The sequence below is a fragment of the Aspergillus undulatus genome (assembly GCF_047715775.1).
Source record: "Aspergillus undulatus strain CBS 261.88 unplaced genomic scaffold BDV17scaffold_26, whole genome shotgun sequence".
Classification (NCBI taxonomy): domain Eukaryota; kingdom Fungi; phylum Ascomycota; class Eurotiomycetes; order Eurotiales; family Aspergillaceae; genus Aspergillus; species Aspergillus undulatus.
In genome coordinates, this window is record NW_027396630.1 from 139,028 (window position 1) to 156,542 (window position 17,515).

At 51.9% G+C, this 17,515-nt stretch overlaps 6 protein-coding genes across 6 annotated transcripts; 4 read left to right on the top strand and 2 right to left on the bottom strand.

Annotated features, from left to right (window-relative positions):
* The first annotated feature begins 25 nt into the window (after positions 1-25).
* On the top strand, positions 26-1,596 carry BDV17DRAFT_96073 (seipin). The gene is made up of 4 exons (XM_073765405.1): positions 26-209; positions 273-457; positions 523-978; positions 1,037-1,596. Exons 1-4 carry the CDS (start codon positions 144-146, stop codon positions 1,458-1,460), a joined length of 1,131 nt encoding a protein of 376 aa, XP_073615250.1. The 5' UTR covers positions 26-143; the 3' UTR covers positions 1,461-1,596.
* Position 1,597: 1 nt separating this feature from the next.
* On the top strand, positions 1,598-4,251 carry BDV17DRAFT_298569 (putative acid phosphatase; the record flags this gene model as incomplete). Its single annotated transcript, XM_073763715.1, has 4 exons — positions 1,598-1,698; positions 1,753-2,648; positions 2,714-2,773; positions 2,955-4,251. Exons 1-4 carry the CDS (start codon positions 1,687-1,689, stop codon positions 4,249-4,251), a joined length of 2,265 nt encoding a protein of 754 aa, XP_073615251.1. The 5' UTR covers positions 1,598-1,686.
* Positions 4,252-4,379: 128 nt separating this feature from the next.
* Positions 4,380-5,793, bottom strand: BDV17DRAFT_264171 (uncharacterized protein). Its single transcript, XM_073757989.1, has 3 exons — positions 5,267-5,793; positions 4,922-5,193; positions 4,380-4,867 (listed from the first exon to the last, which is right to left on the bottom strand). The coding sequence occupies exons 1-3, from the start codon at positions 5,638-5,640 to the stop codon at positions 4,425-4,427; spliced, it is 1,089 nt and encodes a 362-aa protein (XP_073615252.1). The 5' UTR covers positions 5,641-5,793; the 3' UTR covers positions 4,380-4,424.
* Positions 5,794-5,873: 80 nt separating this feature from the next.
* Positions 5,874-7,468, bottom strand: pex14 (putative peroxisomal membrane anchor protein (Pex14)). Its single transcript, XM_073765406.1, has 5 exons — positions 7,343-7,468; positions 7,268-7,274; positions 6,958-7,210; positions 6,808-6,892; positions 5,874-6,761 (listed from the first exon to the last, which is right to left on the bottom strand). Exons 1-5 carry the CDS (start codon positions 7,370-7,372, stop codon positions 6,066-6,068), a joined length of 1,071 nt encoding a protein of 356 aa, XP_073615253.1. The 5' UTR covers positions 7,373-7,468; the 3' UTR covers positions 5,874-6,065.
* A 3,616-nt stretch (positions 7,469-11,084) lies between these two features.
* On the top strand, positions 11,085-11,484 carry BDV17DRAFT_291635 (uncharacterized protein; the record flags this gene model as incomplete). Its single annotated transcript, XM_073762173.1, has 2 exons — positions 11,085-11,156; positions 11,239-11,484. The coding sequence occupies 2 exons, from the start codon at positions 11,085-11,087 to the stop codon at positions 11,482-11,484; spliced, it is 318 nt and encodes a 105-aa protein (XP_073615254.1).
* Positions 11,485-12,706: 1,222 nt separating this feature from the next.
* On the top strand, positions 12,707-16,880 carry BDV17DRAFT_264181 (uncharacterized protein). The gene has a single exon (XM_073757991.1). The coding sequence runs from the start codon at positions 12,915-12,917 to the stop codon at positions 16,587-16,589; it is 3,675 nt and encodes a 1,224-aa protein (XP_073615255.1). The 5' UTR covers positions 12,707-12,914; the 3' UTR covers positions 16,590-16,880.
* Positions 16,881-17,515: the final 635 nt, after the last annotated feature.

The following is a 17,515-nucleotide window of genomic DNA, read 5'->3' on the forward strand; positions in this document are numbered from 1 at the left end:
GATGAACTGGAGGGGAGCTCTCGAGGTCTTATCGGCGGCAGTGACGTACATTGTCTCGGCCACGGCCAAGCTCAAGCCCAAGCTTCCATCTTCTGCCATTCAACCACCATCACGCCTTGCCTTACGGCCTCACGGGCGACATTATGGACTCGAATAACTCTTCAGATGAGGGCACCTATGCTGACGCTTCATATGCGACAAAGGGGATGGTAATCACTCCCACCAATTCCTTTACTTGAGCTTGAGCTAACGGACAAACATTGAACATTTAGAACTCGCTGCTGGAGCGATTGCGTCCCCTTGTCTCGAAAAATGCCCTGACGGCGTACTTGGGTACATTTCTTTTTTTTGCGACCGCTATCTGCATGATATTCGTGTCGGTTTTAGCATACGGGGTGTTCTATTACAACTTCATTCCGCAGGTCGGGCTGGAGCGCATTGTTCATTTGCAGTTTGGGTTCGTCCTCTTCGTTCGCAGTGGAAAAGGGGACTCTGTGCGACTAATCTATATAATGTAAACAGAGATGGAGATCCCTGGGGAACCGCGACGCTCGATTCAGGCCTAATCTCATCCCAACCGTACGATGTGCACGTGGAACTGGAACTCCCCCGAACACCCTCAAACCTAGCCACCGGGAACTTCATGCTAGATCTCACCCTTTTATCGCATTCTTCGACCTCTGCGCGAACAGGCGAGAATATCACCGCCCCGCCAATTTCGCACTCGCGTCGCTCGGCGATCCTGACCTATGCCTCGCCCCTGATCGACATCTCCTCGAAAGTATCATTCCTGCCTCTATATGTCCTAGGTTGGAAGCGGGAAGCAGAGCGCCTCGTGGTGCAAATGCTGGAGGGGGTTGAGTTCTCGCGCGGGGCGCATAATGTCCCTGAGAGCTTGCGCTTGGAGCTTCATAGTCATCAGGTTATGCAGGTATATTCAGCGAAGGTGACGTTTAGAACAAGATTCACTGGGCTACGGTGTGTATCCTTCAAACGTCATTAGGTTCGAGTGAGTGCGTAACTAACGGAGTTACAGGTGGATTATGTACCAGTGGAGGATACCATCATTCTTCGTCTTCAGCTTCATGTTCTGGTCGGTGTCTATGTTCTCATTTACCGTCTCTTGGGTTTCTCTTGCGTGCTTGTTCAATACAGATGTGAAGAAGAAGGAAGAGGACGAGGACAAGATTAAGGAAGAGGAGAGTGAATATGAGCCGACAATCAAGGAGGAGCCATCTGAGAAGGTCAATCTCCCAGAGGCCGAGTATAGGCCAGGGCCTGGGGACAGAAATTCCGAGTCGGATACAGAAGATGATTTGGATCAAGAAGTGGACTGGAGAAACAGGATAATGACGCCCGAGTCAATGCCGCCGGAGGCTGCTGGAACTGCGACAGAAAGCGCAGAGGCTTCCGGTATGCAGCGGCGGCGGAACCGGTTATTCAAGGAGGAAGAGTCGTAGCTGTCTCTCTGGATGATTTAAGATCGTAATGTGAAATAATGGACAGAATAGTAATGCTCGTCTCCAATTTGTCAAGATCATGCCATTCTAGGCCCTGGTGGTGTCTTGTTTCTACCCGACGGTTATCGATAACAGGCGGGGAAGGTAGTGTCCCTCACAGTCTCTTCGTACTTTTTATCTCCTGCATCCTCTCACCCATCTCCCTCCGCGTATCATTCCACACTCAATGCATATTCTGGTGAGTTATTACTGACAGCCAAGTTAGCCCTTGACTCACTAACTTTCCTGGTAGGTCGCGAACGACGACGGCCCTCCGTCGAACGAGTCGTCCCCATACATTCATTCGTTCGTCCACACACTACAATCTGCAGGACACACGGTCTCAGTAGTCCTGCCTCACCAACAGCGATCATGGATCGGTAAAGCCCACTTGATTGGTGCCGCCGTAAAACCGACCTACTTCCGTCCCGGAACACTGCATAAAGACGATGGCACAACCCACGAGTACCCCCGCGGGGCCAACGACCCCGATGGCGACGAGTGGATTCTCATAAACTCAACCCCCGCCAGCTGCATACAGATAGGTCTCTATCACTACTTCCAGGACCGCGGCCCCGTCGACCTGGTGGTTTCTGGACCAAACTACGGACGCAACACCACCGCGCTCTTTGCCATGTCGAGTGGGACGATCGGCGCGGCTATGGAGGGTGCTGCTTGCGGGAAACGCTCAATTGCCCTGTCTTACGCTTTTAGCTCACGAAATCATGATCCCGTTATTATCGCAGAGGCATCGAAGCACTCGGTTAGGGTCATTGAGCACCTTGCGAAGAACTGGGACGAGGGCGTTGATCTTTACAGTGTCAATGTCCCGCTGGAGCCTGGGGTTAGTGAGAGCAAGGTCATGTATACTGAGATGCTTGACAATCGGTGGTCGTCCGGGAGCTGCTTTGATGCGGTTGACGCTGAAGTACCATTTGAGAACCCCGACCAGCGGGAGCAGACGTTGCGAGACCAGGAGGAGAAGTTGGGTGAAGATCCTACTGCGAATGTCAGGGTCGAGTCTGGAAAGAGGTCGCGCATCCCTCACAAGCACTTTGTCTGGGCTCCTAAGTTTACGGACGTCTATCGGAGTGTAGAGGAAAGTAGTCCTGGAAATGACGGCTGGACTGTCAAGGAGGGAATGACGAGGTATGTCCACTTGACCCGTAAAAAATTTACACCTACCATGGACATGTATCCTCACATATATACAGTGTTACCCCGCTCAAGGCCAACTTCATGCATACGCCCGGTATCAAAGGAGAGATCAAGCTGTGAGTGGATTCGGCGAGCAGTTCCTGTCTAGACGACCGCTTAGAACATATGCCTTGCGCTTTCTTTACATATATCAAGCGACTGTTACGTTCTGTCTGTGGATTCGTCTAGCAAACCTCTCCCCTAGCCCTAGCCTACATTATCTGGACAGCGGTGGTCTGATAGTTCTATATCGCGTAGATCGAGTTCGGATAATGATGATGCCCTATATTCCATAGTGGATTGCGACGACCCCTACGTCCAGGAACTCGTCGAGCAAGCACTCAAGTCCCGCATTGGACCCCGGCACCGTCGCATTTCCTCAATATCAGACCTACCGTCCAAATCCTCCCCGGTCTTCCAATACCGCGAGTACGAACGCCTGGACTTCGAGCACGCCATGATGAACCCGACTACGTCCCTCACAAACGCGTATATCATCCGCAAGGCCCTAATCCGGAAACACTACCTCTCCAACACCGTTGCTAACTGGGTGACCAAGCACCCGGAGAGCGTGCTCGCCAAGCACGTCAAGCCATCCGTTGACTTTGAGCTCGACTACGCCGAGTTCCTAGACGATGCGCTCCTCGAGGCTTACGAGCTCCGCGAGAGCCTAGAGAAGAATGAATCCTTGCCGGACAACGAGAAGGAATGGTGGATTCTAAAACCGGGAATGAGTGATCGGGGGCAGGGGATTCGGCTGTTCAATAGCGAGGACCAGCTGAGGGAGATCTTTGAGGAGTGGGAGGTTGATTCTGACGAGGAAGAAGAGGAAGAGGAAGAGAATGGAGATACGGAAAACGCCAAAAGTGGCGTGGTAACCTCCCAGCTCCGCCACTTCATCGCGCAGCCCTACATCGACCCTCCATTACTGCTCCCCTCCTCCGACAATCGCAAGTTCCACATCCGGGCGTACGTCCTCGCGACGGGGTCCCTGAAGGTCTACGTCTTCAAGGAGATGCTCGCTCTCTTCGCGTCAAAACCCTACGTTTCTCCTTCACAGACACGAGAAGAAGAAGACCCCATAGCAGACCTAACCCGCCACCTGACAAACACTTGCTTCCAAGACAAATCCCTCCCCGAATCCGAAACCGTGCGCCGATTCTGGTCTCTCCCTTCAACGCTCCCACCAAACGCACACCTCCCCTCTACCTGGAAAGAATCCATCTACGAGCAAATCTGCGCTGTAACGGGCGAGCTCTTCACCGCCGCAGCACGGGGCATGTTGATCCATTTCCAGACGGTGCCGAATGCGTTTGAGGTATTTGGGGTGGACTTTCTGGTTGATGAGAATGGGGAAGTATGGTTGTTGGAGGTTAATGCGTTTCCGGACTTTGGGCAGACGGGGGAGGAGCTTAGGGAGGTTGTTGTGGGGGGGTTGTTTGGGGGTGTCGTTGGGGTTGCGGTTGATGGGTTCTTTGGTGGGCAGGAGAAGAAGGGGAATGAGGTAGATGGGATGAGGTTGGTCGCTGAGTTGGATCTTGGGAGGAAGGTTTGATTTAGATTCAGTACCTGGTATGAAGGCGTTGCGGCTGTGGAGGGTTTAATATAGATATATGGGTGGTAGGGATCCTAAAAGTTATAGATAGATCGATTCTTGGTCGACTAATGTATTGTCCTTGTCCTGAACATATTTCTCCCTCGAAATTACTTTTCTCACAGGAAGATACTTCAACCAAACCGCTGCTTGGCCAGCGTTTTCAACCACCCTATCGTCTCCTCCTCTTTCTCACGATACTGTCTAACTCTCTCCTCCCGCTCTGCAGCCCTCGCTCTGAGAATCTCCTCCCTCTTAATCTCCCTTTCATTCTTCCTCCTCTCCTCCCTCGCTTTTGCATTCTTTATAGCGTTCAGATCATTTCCCCCGGAGCCCATGAGTTCGTCATCAGGCAACGCTTCGGTAGGCGAACCGCCCCGGCGCGCCTCCGCAAAAGCCTTATTTGACGCTGCAGCTTCACGACGCTTCTCCATACGGCGCTCGTGTGTACCTGGTTCCGCGCGCGGTGCGACTTCGTCTTCCATATGGCGGAGCGAAGACTTGTGGGAGCAGACTTCTGCACGGTGTTGTTGGCGCGCGTCATGTCGGTCTGCGATGGCGTCTTCTATGGCGGTTTCTGGTAATCGTTAGTCATGATTAGGGCTGTAGCAGGGTGTTGTAGAAACCCTACCTCTTTTCAATTCTAGATCCTGCATATTCGGTATTGCCGGGCCAGGGGCTCGCCCGCCACCTCGGCTTGATAAAGGCATAGGACCGTATTCGTCGTCATCATCTTCCCCTACATCCTCGTCATTATCTCCTGCGCTGGGCACTATGTGCTGCTGACTTTCTCTTCCCACATCTCTATGCGAATCCCTCGCCGCAGGCGCAGGTACATCGGCACTTCGCGCCTTCTCCAACGTAGCAGGGTCATACCAACCCTCCGCCAGTTCACCACGGTTCCTAATATGTCAGTCCACACTACCAAAACCAAGCGCAGAAAGAACGCCTGCATAAAGAACACCGCTCATCTTACCATTTCCCCACGAAACTCTTCCACCGTCCCCTCACCTCCTCCTCATCCATATCCTCGAGAATCTTCCCCTTTTGAATATCAAGGTACATCGCAAACATGGCCTCATATATCTCCAGATCACGTTTCCGGAGCTCCCGCGCTTGGAAGGGGAGAGCTATCGCAATTCGAGTTTCGGGCTCGGTGCGGCGGTCGCGGTCGCGGCGATTCGAGTGAGAGTGCTCACGTCGGTGTCTACGGCGGCGGCCATGGTCGCGCTCGCGATCATGATCATCTTCATGGCGGTGCCTGCTCTTTTCGTGGGATCTTGTTGGAGATCGCGAGCGAGCGCGTGAGGGGGAGGCAGATCTTCGGCGTGGGGAGGCAGTTGGCGGCATGATGGCTCTTTCGCTTCCCTCTCGTTTTGCTATTACTTGCAGCCGGTTAAGGTTATTTGTGGCCTGTTCCTGGATTTGCCTGAAATCTGAGTCTGTCTGCCTCAGTGAGCGTACACAAGGTGAAAGAGAATCGGAGTCGAAAGCGCAGGAAAGACCGGAGATGCCAAGAATTGGAGATCAACTCCGATCCCCTGTGGGTGCATTTTCACATGCTTATCGTCTTTAGTTACTACTGAACCTTCGAAGTGAATTGTCTTATACAGAGAATAACATTCGGATAGTATTCAGGTCGATGATGAGATGAAGCTCTTTTCGCCATTAAATTGATAACCCCGTCATGATGCTGAACTAACATACGTTCGGAAAGTATAAGAAGTACACAAATGAACTCTACACGAGTCGAACCAAGTCCTTAGGTAAGGAAATTAACTAGCGGGCGCATTCGACTGGTCGGTGGTAGAGTTTACACCAGAGGCAGGAGTGGAAGGCGATGCGGGCTTGTTGCGGTTGGCAGCGGCCAACTGCCATGCGGGAATCGAGGGAGATTTGCTGAAACGCGATAGAGGGTTGGTAGCGTTGGTACTTGGGGACTGTGCGGCTCCCGATGAACCTTCAGCCTGGGAGGGTGCGGGTGTGGTCCCGTTGGCAGCGGGAGCAGGGGAGGATGGGGTGGACTCAGATGTGCTGGGGACTGTCGTTTCGGGCAATCTCGCGGTAACCGGAGAGGGCGAAGCACCACCGCCAAGTCTGTTGCTCAAAAGCGTCTTCAAGCTCTTCAATTCAGTCCCGAGTTCACGCAGGCGGTTCTCGTTGCCCTCTCGGGCGCCCTCAAGCGCCTTCGGAATAGCGTCTTTCAATGCATTGACTTCGTCATTGATACGGCGAGTCTCATCGTCACGTCGTCGGGAGGTGGTCTTCAAATCGGCGACCAGAGTTTCAACGTCTCGCAAAGTGGCATCAAGCTTCTCAGTGCGTGTCTCTTCAGCCGATTTAAGGGCGGCGGTATCTGCCGAGAGCTGCTCAATCAAAGCAAAAGCGCGAGAGAACTGTTCATCAACGTTTTGTTTGTCTTGTTCCAGTTGTGGCGGCGTAGGGGGCGCAATTAGGGGCGTGATGTATCGCTAAATCTGTTAGACGCTGAGATGTATAAGGCGCGAGCAAGCCTACCTTCGCTACAAAGTAGAGCCCATAACCAACCCCTCCCATAACTGTAGCCATTATAAACCAATCACGCCAGTCCCGTTTCGGAGGCCTAGATATTCGGATCAGTCAACTCCTCCTCGGCGGCTCTCTGCTGAGAAGACGGTTCCAACTCACTCTGGCGGAGGTTGCCACTGCGCATATGGAGGATAGCCATACCCTTGTGGTGGGGGCGGGGGAGGTCGGTAAACGACTTGTTGTGGCGGCGATTGGTATCCTTGCGCTGATGACGACGTTGCTGCTGCCACTGACGGGTCCTCGCCCGCACGGGCGAGAGCTACATCGATTTCCTCTTTTGTCAGGTTCTTCGACTGTAAGAAAGATATCCTCTTTTCGATTGGAGCCGAGGCCACAGAAGGATCCTGCAGGACTGTCCAAGTAAAAGAAGTCAGTATGCTATAATCCGACAAGAAATCACATCACGCACATGTCACCTGGAAAGCATCCGTCAGGTTAGCTCCGCATTTCGCATTATGACGGGGCTGGAAAGCGCGAGACTTACAGCAGAGGAGATCAGCTCCTCGCGAACCATGATGAATTATCCTGCAACTGCTTCTTGATCGCACGAAAGTAGGTGCATAGATTGGAGGAGAGAATGGACAAGGAGAGGAGGTAGAGAGGAAGCAGGAGTGAGCGGCCGACGACGCATCGGCACCGAAAGCGATGAACCTCGGGACGTCTTCCCGTAACGATGGCGTTTAATTACGGCGCGGTAACACCGCGGAGACTTCCCCAGAATCACGTGCCGCTATCTCTCGTCCTCCCGGCAGAACAGATGTTCCGATTACCTCCTACCGCCTGCCGTTTCTATTCAAAGTGGCAGACGGGGGGCTCTTTTTGTTTACATATCTGCGATTATTTACCGCCGCCATCGCTTCTTTTCCGCATCACCATCTGGCCCTCAGCCAATTTTGGGGGATCGCTCATTCAAGAGCGCCTGTGTTTTGCTCCGATTGACTTCTAACTTTCTGTGTTCTTGATTATTCATTCAGTTTTTGATATACTGCGGTCGCAGTTTCCTAATCCACCATGTCGCAAGACACAGGACTGTTCAGCATAAAGCGCCCCCACCGCGAGGTAAGTCCAAGACCAATTTCTCTCGACGATGAACTCTTGCAAATTAACTAGACTAATTCAACCCTTTACAGACCTTGGGGAGCGTTCAAAACTACTCTTCACTCCCACAGCCCTCGTCGGCCCTGAAACGCACGAGCTCAATCGGATTTCAGAACGCACCGTTCACTTCGCAACACACACGGATGTCGCTGATGAACTCTGTCGGTCGACCACAGCAGCCAATCTTCCGGTCATCGTCGGCAGGATTTGGCGCGGATCCCGGACTCTCATCTGTAAGGCGCTCTGTCTCGAGCAATGTCTTCCATGGAGCAAGCGCTGGGCGCCCGAGCTTCGCTCCCGGCTCGCTTTCCTCCAACTCGGCCTCTCAGAGCCTCCAAAGAAGAAGCAGTGTGTTTTCGCGACCTTCAACGGGTGGTGCCATGGGCCACCAATCATTTTTCACGCAAGTTCCTTCGGCCGCTGGCGTTCCCAGAGATCCGCGGCCCCTTCGAGATAGGTCTTTTCAAGCTCGGATAGCGCAGGAGCTCTTGGAGTACCTAACACATAATAACTTCGAGCTTGAGATGAAGCATTCACTGGGCCAAAATACTCTTCGGTCACCAACTCAAAAGGACTTCAACTACATCTTCCAGTGGCTATATCATCGCATTGACCCAGGATATCGGTTTCAGAAAGCCATGGATGCGGAGGTACCGCCAATCTTGAAGCAGCTACGTTACCCATACGAAAAGGGCATTACCAAATCCCAGATAGCAGCTGTTGGTGGCCAAAACTGGCCGACGTTCCTGGGAATGCTTCACTGGCTGATGGAATTGGCGCAAATGATGGACCGATACGTCTTGGGAGACTATGACGAAGCATGCGCAGAAATGGGAGTTGATGTTTCAGGAGATCGAATCATCTTCCGTTTCCTCACAGGCGCCTACCATGACTGGCTACAGGGTGGAGAAGAGGAAGACGACGATGCTGCCGGCCAGAGGCTCGTCCCGCACATTGAGCTTATGGCCCAGGAATTCGAGAGAGGCAACGAGAAGTACGTTCAGGAGATGGAGGTATTGGATGCCGAGAACCGTTCACTACGCGATCAACTTGAAGAGCTGGAGAAGAATGCTCCCGATATGGCGAAACTTGACAAGCAGTTCAGGATTCTTGAGGACGACAAGAGAAAGTTCGAAGACTACATTCAGAATGTGCAAGGCAAGATCGAGAAGTATGAGACTCGCAACAATTTCTTGGAGGAGGAGATTAAGAAGACCGAATCGGAATTGCAGGCCGCCGAAGAGGAACGGGCGAGTCTCCAGGCCAGTGTCGATCAGCAAGGCTTGACAATTCAAGATATTGATCGCATGAACACCGAGCGAGACCGCCTTCAGAAGAGTCTTGATGATACCGTCAATCGCCTCGAAGAGACGCATGCACGGGTGATGGCCAAAGAAGCTGAAGCAAGCGCCAAACTTGAAGACCTGGAGGAGCTCGTCAAAGCCTACAACACACTTGGATACCAGACGAGTATAATCCCATCGACCGCGGTGAACGCCAATGGACAGGATTATGAGCTTGGCTTGAACGTGAATGAACGTAGCTTCTCCGCATCCCAGGTTGGCGGCATGCCCAGCAGGATCTCTCCGGAAGCCGACAGACTCCTCGCTGAACCTTTCACCGGATATCATCCAGCACACTTATTGAACCTGGACCTCCGGGGCATGGTTCGTAGCAATCTACAGGCACTTCGGAAAGATATCAACGAGCGCCGGAAGCGTGGAATCGATGCAGACTTGGAGAGGCGAAATCTGTTGGACAATATCAAGGAGGCCATGGATGAAAAGCGAAGCGAGGTTGAAGCCCTGGAACATAAGCGACGCACAGCGGAGGAAGAGTTTGAACGGCTTAAGGAAGTCACAACGACCCAAAAACTCGCCTCGGATGCTCAAATCGAGAAGATGGAGAAAGAACTTGCCAAGATGCGAGCCACCATGAGCGAAAGTGTTCAGCTGATGGAGCAACGCGAAATGAACACCAATATCGAATACGAACAACTCACCCTCCGGGCCAATGCGCTCCGGGAAGAGCTGCACACCAACGTTGAAAGCATGTTGAACGACGTTATCCGCTTCAAAGTCCACGTGCAGAAGGGCTTGGAGGATTATGAAAACTTTGTCGTGGACGAAGTGGAACAGGAGCTGGGCGGCGACATGCAGACGAGCGACGACGTGCCTATGTCTACTGAAGAGCTTTGAGACCGACAGGGCAAACTACAACCTGCCACTTCTTGAGCTGCTGGCACTATTTCTACCCATGAGAATGTCAGTCGGCCTACCAGTCATTAATCCGAATACAACCGGTGCTGGTAGAACCCGAAAAGAGCCAAATTCATCAAAGCTCAGCCTTCAATGAGCATCATTCCGTGCCAGACTTTGTTGTTCACGAGTTCCCTGCGGAATCACGAGAGCGCTGGCTTGAAATGGGCCATAATCCTGGTAGTCGGGCACTTTACTCTCTATTTGTCGGCAACATATGATATAGATCGGAGTATTAGCATCTGGGTATCGTTTGGCGCTATAGTGTTGTTCTTGCGGACGGGAATTTCTTTTCATGTGCCTGAGCCTTCCTTCTCTATTCTTATTGAACGCCTATATGCTTCTATGATTTGTTTATGGGGATTACGGACAGTCTGATACCATCTCTGTTTGAGTTTTGTTATGTGTTTTCATTTGGATATACTTTCTGTCAGGTCATTGGAGTTGCAATATCAAGAACAGCATATCGTCCAGTTCTATGTCCACATGCTCAATCCCATGCTCACCTTTACCCAATTTCGGCAGTGGCCGAATTACACCCTTGATCCCCCGTGCCAATCATCCCAATCACTTGGTGAGGCACGTCTGAGAACGCCCACCCAGTCGGCAGCCTAGCCTGGGTTATACACCGTCACCGCGATGGGGCGCATGGCTATGACTGTGATTGTCCTCCTCTAATGGCCTTCGGCTTTTTTCCTTGCCATGTTCTAGGCTTTGATGACCCTAGTCGACAAGGGCTTGAAGACATGCGCCTCGGCCTTCAAGACCAGGTATAAAAAGCGACTTCGACCGGCCACCCGACCTCTACATCTCATCACGAGTCCTCCCTACTTGATCTAGCATACTCCTCGAGACCCTACATCCAACAACATGAAGACCTCCACCATCCTCGGCGCCACCGCAGCCCTCTTCCTGGGCAACGCCATGGCCGACGTGACCATCGTATGTCGCGCCTCATACCCCGTTCTTTTTCGCCTTTACATTACGTCTTAGCTAGCAACTAATAAACAATCTCACTCAATAGCAAGCAATGCCCTCCCTTCCCTCCCTTCCGTCCCTCCCCTCCATCTCCATTCCTTCTTTCACCATCCCAACCACGCTCCCGTCCTGCATACCGGTTCCCCAGATCCCGACTACGCTGCCGTTCCTCCCGAGACCCAGTGCTGAGGCTGAGGAAGACATGAAGCGCGATGTTCAAGTTAAGGATGAGTTTGAGAGGATGCATCCGCGCCAGATGACGCCTATGGAGGAGATGGAGATGGAGGACTAGAGCCGTTTCTATATGGAAACCTAGTGCGTTGTTATCTGGGTGGTGGTGCGATGTCTCGTGATTGTTCTGATGCAGTGCTGGTTTTCCACTCACTAGGTTCTAGTTTATGGCCATTCTGTTTCTTGGATGCTTAGGGTCGTGGTGAGGTGATGGTGGAATCGACCGTGGACAGACGCTAGTCACTGAATGGGCGGGTGGGCTTGTTGGGGGTTTTATGTTGATACTTACACTTGAAATAAGGCTAAAGCCGGCCAGTCCACTGCACTGATTTTCCTCTTTTTGAGTCAAGCATAGACGTATGTGTTGGTGTCGAGCTCGTAAGGTTTGATGAAGTAGGCTCAGATGCCCACTAGGTAGGTATGCAGGCACGGTCGATATTCTCTCATTCTACAGCAGAGCCAGGACTTTCAGATAGTCATAACACATCAATCCGGGGATCAAGCATGTACCAGCGCTGCCCAAATCCTGCACACAGCTTGTTTCCTCTCCATTTGAAACCAAACCAAGCAAGCATCTAGCGAGTCTCATTTCCACTTTTACTAGAATTCTATCTACCTTATTTGCAACCAGAATTGCTTTCAAATGCGTGCACCTTTGCTGTGATAGCTGGGCCCTGAGCGGTAGCCGCTACTGCTCGAAACGTGTGTTTACCTTCATCCACTGGATTACAGCTTCACTGCTTCTTAATGAAAGGCTGACGAACAGACAAAGACCCCCTGGGTCACAGAAGACAATCACCGCAGGGTGCGAATTCAAGTCCGACTTAAGCCACCGACGGCGCCGGACACGGTCAGAAGAGCAACAATAACACCAACACTACTTTACCCTTCCATTCAACCTAGTCTTATGGCAGAGAGTCGAACAGCCGAAGACAATATGACCGGCGAATGGTGGGAAGATCGCGCAGTGGAGGATTACAACGGGTTGGGGGCTTTCCGGTTCAATTGAAGAATGATTTCGCTGGTGCTACTTGGATGGATATTGCGGATTCAAATATTCTGAAGTGTAAATAAACACAGAACTGCTCTTTCGCATGAACTTCAGTGCTGTTTACTTCGTCTTCGAAGTAGAATGTGTTAGCCTGAGGCAGGCTACCGGAGAAGTACGGGCGGCTGATTGGTTGGGCTATTGTTGACTCAGCACTGTCCCTGCAGGCCAGAAAAAGTCCCAGAGATCGAGACTCGGAATCTTGAATTTGCCAGTAAGAAGAGCTTCATGATTGCGACACTCCGGCCTTCGCAAGCCCTTCCTTTGTTACGCAACTTGCTCGTCAATCAGACTTAATTCTGATTCCTGGATTTTCACCTTTTGCAAGCCGCCCCGGAATGCAGTGCCCAGCCAACTATTAGACATGCGCAACAGAGCTTCACTCCGACGGCGACACCGAGATCTGGATCACTTGCGTTCGCCCTAATCCCCTCCGTCGTGTCATGACAAAGTGCCTGTATTCAGCTCGCTTGCTGTGTCTGCGCCGCAGGTCTTCCTTGCACCCTTCACTCGCCGCAGTCCCCTCCTCGCCAGCAGTTTTCCGTACCGGCTGGAGGCTACAATGGAACAATCAGTATTCCATCGGCGCGAGACGTAGGGGTTTGGATAGTGAGTTCTTGAAGCGTCTTGGTCGTCTCGGGACTCCACCACGACTCGTTCCAGAATGGCAAGGGAAAAAAGTGAAGCCCTGGATATCCTTGCTGGAGGAGCTGCTGCCTCCCAGCTCGAAGGATACAGCGACACATCCAAACCAAAAAGCATCGCCTGGAATAACTCGGGAGTCGTTTGCAAGCGTCGTCGACTTGGCGCTTCAAATAAGTCTCGCCCGGACGGAGCTGAATAGGGACCTTTTAGCTCATCTTGGGTTCAAATTGAATGACTGGTCGAAGGTGCATAATATACTCAACAGATTGCTAGATGCGGTGGAAGCGCTTGAGGAGGCTTTTCCTCATCAACGCGGGGCTATAGATGACTGGGCTCGAAGCTCGCAGCTTTCGCTTGATCAGCTCACGGATCAGGATCTCAACTCTCCCCCGCAGCCACCGCGCAATATGAGAGCAACCGGTTCAACTAGACTGGATGCATCTACATACAGGCCTTATTCTCGGGATTATCATATGCTGGTCATGGGTGAAGTCTGGAAGTCTTTAGGGGCCATTGTTCTATACGCCGCAGACACGTCTCCCGCCAAATCCAAGTTGGCTATGTCAGTTGTGTATCGTATCCTTGCGCGCCTTCACCATTCTGGTCTTGTGTCTGAGCGCGTTTACCAATATGCTACACCCGGCAGTCAACAGGCTATATTTCGGCCACCGGGAATGCATCTTTTGTACTCCCACATCATGGATAACCTATCCGATGCTGCATGGCTGGTATACGAAGCGGAATCGGCAGCGAAAGCGGCTGCTGCCGGCCAGGATGCTCCATTTCTTCCGGCTAAGATCGGCATCAAAGAGCTCGGGCATGAGATTTGGCTGGAGTTTATTCTTTGGTGCTGCGTGGAGCACGGGCATATCAATGAAGGAATCTGGCTGGCCAATTTGTTGAAGGGACGCAAAGGTTGGAAGTTTCAGAGCTGGGAACCTCTCCTGCGAAACGAAGAAGCATTGCGCAATACCAAACTTAATCGAGAGATTTCAACTTGGCCTTCACCAGATTCGGCCAGTGGGGCGCCTGAACCGCTGAAACGTACTGAAGCCCCATGCATTTTTCACGGGATAGGCAGGCGAACGATCAGTGCCGAGGTCGTAGCAGCGTTGTTGGGCAACTTGCCCAACCTAGTGTACTTGGGAATGAGCTCCAGGGAGGGAGTTGGGGGAGTATCAGTTGCTGAACTTTTCCGCCAATTTGATAACCTCAAATTCGCCATCGAACTTCCCTCTCCACCATCCGACTCCAAGTATCTGCCGACAACGAGAGCCATCAACTGGTACACTATACGTGTGTTGGAAACCAACGGACTGAATCCTGAGGCCGATCCCCAGACGTTTGATGAGCTTCTGAAACTGACGCCTCACGTTGTCCCGCCGTGGAGCAGTTCAATTTATTCGGTTGAAGAGGAAGTGCTGGCGGAAGTCAAGCCGTCACAACTCTACGACGACACAGCTGCCTTTACCGGATTGATGGAATACAATTTGAAGAATCACTCTGTCCAAAGGTTCTGCGGAAGTGCCTTGAACTTGTTTGCCATGTTGCAGGACGTTATAGATACGTGCAAACTGCGACGCGTTGACGAGTTTTTCTCATCACAAGCCCAAGGTGGCTGCGCAACTCAACCCTCCGAAGCGTTTGACAGTTCTGTTCTGGTGCCTTTGAAATCTTCTATTCCGCAATTGTCTAACGTTACGCTCGCTCACTTGATTGATCTAATCACTACGTCGCGAGCATTTGCGTTCGGCGACTGGCTGCTAGCATCGGATGACATTGATGGGTCTACAGTTCCCGCAAGTGCGTACTCGGATCAGGCCCTGGCACCGTCACTCTTGCGATTCGCGGCCGCTACCAAGAACGATACACTTGGCGAACTAGTAATGCGCTCACTGAAACCGCCTGTCACCCTCAATACACTCCGCGCGCTTCTCAACTATCACATCGTGATGAATCAATGGGATCGGGTCATACCAATCCTCACGTATATTCGTGACAATCGCATCAAGTCTTGGTCGCATAGCAACATCGCCGCCATAGCTGCGCAAATTATCCGCCTCGACCACACGCTGCTGCTACTACAGTCATTAGATTCATCGAACCCCAACATCCCCGACATTGGATCGAAACTGGCAGAAGCAAAGGACGTCCTCTATCGCATCTTGCGCGGTGACTTCCACGAGAATCCGTGGCGCAAACGCACCAACCCTCGTTTCCAACCACACACCGTCGTCAGCTTCACGCGCCTTTTCCGCCATTTGCCCTCCACTTCTCTCCATGAGATTGCCGAAACTATTTCTTGGGAGACCAAACACGTTCCCATGCATCGTCTTCCCTATATCCCTTCCCCTCCTTTCCACCTTATTCTTGCTGCCACTGTCGACACTTATGGCACCTTTGCCGCCAGAAACCTTTATAAGCGCTTCTGTGTGAGCTACAGCTCGCCAGAACTCAGTCGTCTTGTACCAGGTGGTCTCACGCGCTTTTTACAAAAAGCCGAACGAGATTTCGAAAAGGGTGACCCGAACTTCGATGCCCAATACTTTTACCACCTCCAGAAAAAAATGGTATTTCCAAATCCGAATACGCTCAGAATTCTTACCCAGGCGGCTGTTCGGGAATATCAAGCTCTTATTGCTGAGGCAGAGACGGAGACACAGCCGGAGTTCGGATCACATGACTTGGATTCAGAAACCTCTACTGGGGGATTCAATGATGAACCACCGACTCAGCACTCCGTCTCTGATACAGACGTCGACCCAGATACAGAAGCCGACCCCGTTCCAATCCCAACCTCGCCACCTCTATCCCACGTTGAACGATTAGCCGAGGCGCAAAGGACGCTTGTGTTCTGCATAACACGCTTCAAGATTTTTCGCATGAGCGATACCGAAATAGCTCGTGAGGTTGGCGAAGAATTCTACTCTCAATACCTCATATTCAATGAAGAAAGGCGAGAACGAGACCGGAGAGCAAAGAGCGAGCTTAGGAGGAAGTGGCAGAATAGGGAAGACCTGAAGAAGAGGTTGCAGGAGATCGAGACAACAACAGCAGCAGAAGTTAAAAATGACCAGGCGAATGCCCCATTGGTAACCAGGAAGGAGAGGCGAAAGATGTGGCAAAAGAAACAAGACCTTCGGGTGAAGCTGAGGAGGAGCGAGAAATCAAGAAACGACGTCAAGTTGAACGTCCTGTTGGATATGACGACGAAACGAAAACGCGAGCAGGAGCCCAGAATCAGAAGCGAGAGGAAAGCGATCGGGCGACAGAATGCCATAGCGAGAAGAGAAAAAGTAGGCATGACGGCAGACGAGATAAGCCAGGAATTCGAAACGAAGAACAAGCTGAAGAAGCTTCAGAAGCTTGAGAGGCGTGGAAAATTAGTCGATGAACAATCCCCTGAGCTGCAGCATCTCGAGGAAACACTAGCGGCCAATAGAGCCAGGTTGAAGAACGGTTACAAAGCCTAGAACCAGGCACCTCTGCCACCCTTTCCACCTCTTCCTCCAAGGACTCGGAGGATTCAAAGGGGCGTACATAATCATCGGGCAATCAACGGGCTGCCTCTACCTCGCTGGCAGCACTTCTGTCGATGCGTCGCGAGCATGCATTGTATTATAGATTACATGTAAATATACGTCATGGATTTGGATTATAGCGATAGCATAGAATAGACTACTCAATATCATTGTATATAGACCATCTTCTCGTTGATTCGTTCATATTCGTTCAATCGTTAGGGTCTCAATCCCTGAGCTATACTACCGGTAAGCCACCGATATGCTACATAAGCGCGCACTCACCCGAGACCCTGCTAAGGTCGATCAATGGAAGACTGACTGGCAAGCTCAAAAAATTCTGACTGATTCACGTACTGCCCGAAGACCCGTATTTGCTCCAAGAGCAGCACAATAGCAACCCGCCTCGTGATACTGGTATCCCTTCCTCAGGGCCGGACTGGGCCATCATCCGTGGATATTGGGCGCTCCTTCCACTTCCGTCTTCCCATACTCGCTCCTTCCTGAAATGCAGTGCCCATATCGAAGGCAGGTGCAACCGGACTCAAAGCTGAGTCGCGCCTTCCATATAACTCCGAGACAGTCGCTCAGTCGCTCCTTTCTGAATTGCACCTGGGCAATGTTCACTCCAAAAGCAGGTGCGACGGGGACCAGTCGTTCCTTCCCAGTTTGTACAGACAATGGGTCGCTCCTTCCCGACCTGCGATTGTCCACTTGAAAGGCAAGTGCGGCGGAGCTGAGGCTGGATCGTGCCTTCCCTCCTAGTCCGAAGCTCGGGACTCGGTCGCTCCTTCCCTGGCTCCTGCCGTAGATCGCTCCTTCCGACGGTGCTCTGCGATTACTATCAAGAAAAGACCAGTCGATAAGTAACCGCCCTA